The sequence below is a fragment of the Ascidiella aspersa genome, chromosome 7 (genome assembly GCF_963924565.1).
Source record: "Ascidiella aspersa chromosome 7, kaAscAspe10.2, whole genome shotgun sequence".
In the NCBI taxonomy this organism is placed as follows: Eukaryota; Metazoa; Chordata; class Ascidiacea; order Phlebobranchia; family Ascidiidae; genus Ascidiella; species Ascidiella aspersa.
The window spans coordinates 6948182-6954181 of NC_139453.1; the positions used below are offsets into that span (position 1 = coordinate 6948182).

A 6000-nucleotide genomic window follows, 5' to 3' on the forward strand; every position below is an offset into this window, starting at 1 on the left:
CGTAGACTTTTAGTCCGAGACAACAGTTTTATTCATATAGCAACAATGATCATATTAATGAAGTTACTTACAGAGCATGCAACACAACATACTCTCTACATTGACATCAAGTACTTCTGTTACATCAACAGCAATACCCGACTAATGCAAAATACATCAAATGATTTTCTAACTGTTATCTAAAGTTTCAAATTTTGGGCCATATTATTCACCCGAAAATGGGACCAATTAAGTACAACTGGTAATTTTTTTCAAATTGACGAATGGGATATATCGCCAACATTGTTGAAACATTAGCTAAGCCCTTGTCGCATAAATTGATGCAAGTGGTTTATTCCATGGGTAACAATAGTGCGAATTCCCATGGGCTAACTTTCAACAACGTTGGTACTACAAACAACACAACGCTGGTTGTTTTGAATATCTGCTTTTCAAGCAAATCCCAAAGGAAAATGCGTCAGCAAAACTTTGCTCATAAATTTGCCATGTATTTAAGCTAAGAATTTCTGTTTAAATGTTGTCTCGAGTAGAAAAACTAAGGCTACACATTGGCGCTGTGAAGTAGAATATAGATGTTCGACAGAGATAATAGGATAAATGCTGGTTAAATCAAATTCGTTTTTTTCTCTACAACAGGGATGTCCAACCTTTTTTGCAGAGGGCCGCATTGCAACTTCAAATATTTGAATGGGCCGCACAATCTATTAAATTTTATTTTACAAATAATGACTAGTAGTGTAAACGGGACTTTGTAGCTATATACATATTTTTTTTCTACATGTAGGCCTACTATACTATTACTGCCCCCTAATAGCTGATTGTTATATTTTTAATTAGGCTAAGATTCAAAGTTCAAAATACTACTTGGAGTCGAAATGACTAGCGGGCCGCACAACAATTTTAGGTGGGCCGCACTGTGGCCCGCGGACCGCAGGTTGGACATCCCTGCTCTAGAATATACATAATAGTTTCGAACTTACTGTGTTTATTCCATCGGAAACTGTAAACTTTGCCGTGTACTTGTTGTCCACCTGGAACACAATACATTTCTGATGACGTTAACAAGCCACTGTAATCTTGCTCCAAAAAAGCTCGGCAGGGGATTTGTGATCAACCTCCCGGGGCAAGTAAAAAGTCTATCAGCGTTCCGTGCCTTCCGCTACATCGTTAGATAGATATAACGCTTTGGTCAAACATAGTGCGAGCTAATCCTTACTTGGTAAACAATAAACAATGCAAAAAATATTGCATTTGCATTACAAACAAACGTAAAACAAATCACGCAAACTGTTATCAACATTTTTAATATGTTGTATAATTGTATATATTCTTCATAAATATATGTATACTATTCTCAACATAAAAACTTATACATGTTATTATCAACGCATTTTCGTTTAAATGGCATAACTTACTAAAATTTTAACCTTTCACCTTATAGAATCGCAAATAAACAACTCAGTCAAATAAAAGTAAATGCACCATCATGTATTTTAAATGGTTCAAGCTGTCTTACAGTTTTAACACGTGCGTAAGAACCAAAAAAGCACACATTGAGATTGCCGGGATTCGAACTCACAACCTTCAAACTTCCACCAACCTCGCGATCGAACGGGCTCTTCAGCTTGACAGTTCCCGAGTTGGCGTCAACCGTGAAATACTTCCGGCCGATTTCACCCCTGACCCCGTAGGTCAAGGGGTCACCATCGGGGTCAATCGCGCTCAGGCGAATCACGTCCTTTTCGTTGATAACCGATCGCGGCCTGGCTCCTGTTACGTCAAGGGAATGATGGTGAAACAATGGAAAATGTTGGAATGGACGGAACTCGGCTATTAGCCTTTGGAATGTAATGTCAAGCCGCTGGACATTAATGTTAAGCGGGGCCTCAAATTAACAAGGAGAAAAAGTAGATGAATCCATTGAGCTAACTTTTGAGAACCTTACAACAGTATAATTGTTTTTTTCACTTTAATTTTGGGTTGTGGTTTAAATATATTTTGCCGTGCTATACCTACGTAATTTGTAGGTCTATGTATTTACACAAAGTTTAAACATATTTTTATTTAAATAAAAGTGGTATAGACTCGCGTTTTTCCTTGATTTACCATTTGAATGCGTATAGTGCATTTACCGTTTGCAGAATGTACAACATAATTCACAGTAATGTTTGGTTACAATTTATTTGACTGCTTTATAACTATATATATGTTCACACAGATTTTGGCTTATGTTTAAAGTCAATTTAAGAGTCAATGAATACAATTTGAACATACATTTGCCCATAGTTTACTATTAGGTTCCCCCAAAACTATACAATACTACCACAACTTTCGACTTAAGTACAGGCCTTTTTAGTCAAGCCAAAAACATGTTCAGTTTCTGTTTAGTTTCAAAGTGTATCCCAAACAAGTTTCAAGTAGCACGTGCTTATAATGAAGAAGTTACAATCTAGGACGTCGCAAAAATTTCGCTCATCACCTACAATTATCCATTACCAAGAGAGAACTGTCAAATTCCTTAGTTAACGTAATAGGGGACAGACAAGTTGGGCGCTTTTGCGCTTTTGCAGTGCAGTAACAACTCGCCATCCATATAAAGGCGTCCATTTACAAGAGGCCCCCAATCAGACCACACAGGCTTTATATCGAGATAAGAAAGCGCCATTAACTTGCTGTGCCTCGAATATTATCGCTGAAGTGACTTGGTAGTGAAACCGCATTAAGGCAAGTGCGATTGATGTCAACAGAACGCTGATGTGCCGCTGTTTCTTGCAATCTTTGCTGATAACACCAAGTGTGCCAGTGTAAATACAAAGATTTTCTTTGTAAAAGGATGGCAGTTGCACATGTTATATAGACTTTGAAAAACAACCGACCTTATTTCTTAAACAAAAACTATTTTCGACCATATTTAGCGGGTTTGCGAATTCAAAACAGAATGGATATTTAAAGCTGTCGGAACTATAGCTATAGTAACCATGTGTATATTCTCTTACTAACAGTTTATGCCAAGCGCAAACATTGAGAAAACGAAAATGTCGGTTGGCGTGCTTTGGTTTGCATATCTTGCTTTAATGCAATTAATACAGTTGCGTTACGACAGGACGTGAAATTAAACTTTGAAAAACCATCCTAGTATCGGACGGGAAGCGATACCACCACTTGGTATCGGGTATCAGCTTCGACCCGATATTATCGGACATCCCTCACAGGACAAACTTTCAGTTTCTCAGTCAAAAAAAAACAAGCTCAAAAAACGACGAATTTAAATGCGACGAAAGATGACAAGCGCCGTCACAATCGATTCGACAATACGAAGAACGTGAAAATCGCGGCCGCAGCGGCGCATCGAGACATACGAAACGCGAGAAGCATCGCGTCCCAACGGGCCGGGTTTGGTCTCCGCTGCAGACCGCACGTTCTACAATTTTGCCAAGCGCTGATATCGATTATGACGTCACTGTTGATGATGAATCTGGCTCCCCAGGCTTAATATCGGCGCCCCCCTGTTTTTTTTTTTCGAGACGCGACGTTTGTGTGTGTGGTCGATGCTAACAAAGTTCGAACGCTATTAGCGAGAGACTGGGCGGAAATATACGCCGCAATTAGCTGTGACTCGGGTCTATTAGTGGTTCTTCTGGCGATATTTTTTAGGGTTCTGTACACTTTGAAACTTAACAACTGAATCGCGGCTTGTTTTTGCTAAACCATAGAATTACGAATTACCAGTCGCCTTAATGGAGTCAAGATATTAGGTAAAACACTAGAATATCATCAGTTATAAAATGGATAGATTGCACTTCAGTCTCGCATAGTTTGAAACACCATCTGAATGTGGTTAGGTTAAAGTCAGACTGAATTATTGGAATTGTTTCTACGTTCGAATACAATAATAATCATTATACACGTCATAATGAACAAAGAGCTTTGGTAACATGCAGAACAGTGGTTCCAAACAATCCCGACAATTTCCACGATAACTTACCCAGCGAATCGTTCTCGCTCATTGTCCAGAACCACTCGTTGTCGAAGTACGGCGCCCTGCCGCCCTGTGACGTCACACTGACCACCGATGACGTCACAAGCACGAGAAGGCAGCGCCCGAGCGCGGCGGCCATCTTGAATCGAAATCCAGCCAAGTCCTGTTTTCGGAAAAATCGATGACGACTTTGTCGATTTGGGGTCGCGGAAAACCAGCTCACATCTGCCGACGTTTCGACAACGACGCGCGACGGCTTTATGACGCAACAATGGCCGGATTAGGGTGAAATCCGTCTTTAAAAGTGAGCAACCGGGTCTCGGTAGCTTTCGCCCGGCAAATTTGCTCGGTCAAACGTTGCGAATCGCTACTTTTGACACGCCCGATGATCAGCGATCGGGCAATTGAAATTAATTCGCGAGCAATGTGATCTTAATTTGCCTGTGAATACACAAATTGGATCATTGTTAGCGCCCGGCTTGATGCATATTGTTCGTGGGAAACTCTAACCCTTAATCGCAGACAATATACGAGTAACAAGATGTGTGAATCTGGTCAAAAGTTTTCATTTTTGGTTCCGTTTTAGTTACACTCAATCGTATACAGGTGGTGTCTTTCTCAACGCAAAATTTAACAGTCGTCGAAAGTGACACGTGTTAAGCTGGTTTAACTGTTTCTACATCTTTGTCGGTCATTAAACTACCACAAATTATTTATATCTATCAGCAAACATTTTTTAAATGTTATGAAACAGAACCGAAAAAAGCAACTAACAACACGTGATTTTGCTGTGATTTTTTTTAATTCTTTACAGTTAGGCTTACTCATAAACAGGTATTTTTTTTAAGAAAATCTTAGATATTCGCAAAAACACACGCAAAAGAGTTTAAAACAATAGCGGTTAACAACATGCCAATGTGTTTGCAAGCTTTATCTTATGTAAAGGGGTGTGAAGGAATTGCACGCATTACTGCAGGGCGGCCTGAACAAAAACAATTCGTCTTTCACACCGTAAAATCCCAAACAACGATGGATTTAGGTAAACAAGTGCGCGTAATCTTTTGCAACACGTGTTGAAAGTGTAAGGTGCTTAACGCGTTAGAACAGGTGGACGTTTCTTAAGTAAAGAGCTAAAACTATTACAGTTTGCATGACAACTTTTTTATTTAACAGTTCAGCACGCTTTTTAATCATTTATGTTAATCCCAGTTGTGCTCTGTTACACGTATCTCCAAAGAATTGTGTTTCTTGGTAGTAAAAAAATCATCTAGAATTAAAGATTTGTATGACAAAAATTCAAGAAAATGAAATTGCATTATTAAGCAACCTAATAAATATTATTTATCATCAAAACATAACAGCAAATACAATGTACTTATATAGTTTTCATAAATCCATTGCTATTTTAAAGTTATAAAATGTTCAATGCAATAAGCCGTTGGAAACGTACGAAAAACAGCTCTTAATCAAATGCAGACAAGTTCACACTATATAGGGTTCTGATTTCGATTTTGAATTGACATCAGGCACAAAAGTCGTAAGAAACCAAATATGCCGCGCTTGCATTATTGAAACGGGGCGTTTGCCATATGAGGCCAAGACCTCGTTATTTTAACTGCAATAGGCAATCTTTAAGAACGCCTTGCTACAACTCAAATCAGTTTGTCATTACTACATCTAACCTGTAGGATGCTCTAACCTTAATGAACTAAAATGACACTGATTTCTCAGGTGAATAAACCTATCATAACCTAATGTGCATATCATTTTTCAATTAGCTTAGTGTTTCACAACCTTTGTTGATGCTCTTTTATAGTAGTTGTTATTGAAAAACTTAACGGGGATTAAATGATATTTACTTAAATCAAAGTGAACACTAAACAAACTTCGGGTAGCTTATTATTTAGAATTAAAATTCTAATCTCAAAGGGGCCGAGACATTTCAACAGGTTGGCAAATGAACAGAAAGTACATCCAACCGCGTATCATTTCTTATCTCATACGATCAACAAGTAAGTCCC

General features: G+C 38.6%; 1 protein-coding gene across 1 annotated transcript in view; it reads right to left on the reverse strand.

The window, feature by feature from the left end:
- LOC146137469 (cadherin-23-like) overlaps positions 1-4118 on the reverse strand; it is a 72797-nt gene extending 68679 nt beyond the window's left edge. Inside the window, exons 1-3 of the mRNA XM_083394355.1 lie at positions 3986-4118; positions 1601-1770; positions 981-1031 (exon numbers count right to left, since the gene is read on the reverse strand). Coding sequence (XP_083250481.1) covers positions 981-1031; positions 1601-1770; positions 3986-4118 — 354 coding nt within the window. The remainder of the gene's footprint in view (positions 1-980; positions 1032-1600; positions 1771-3985) is intronic.
- Positions 4119-6000: the final 1882 nt, after the last annotated feature.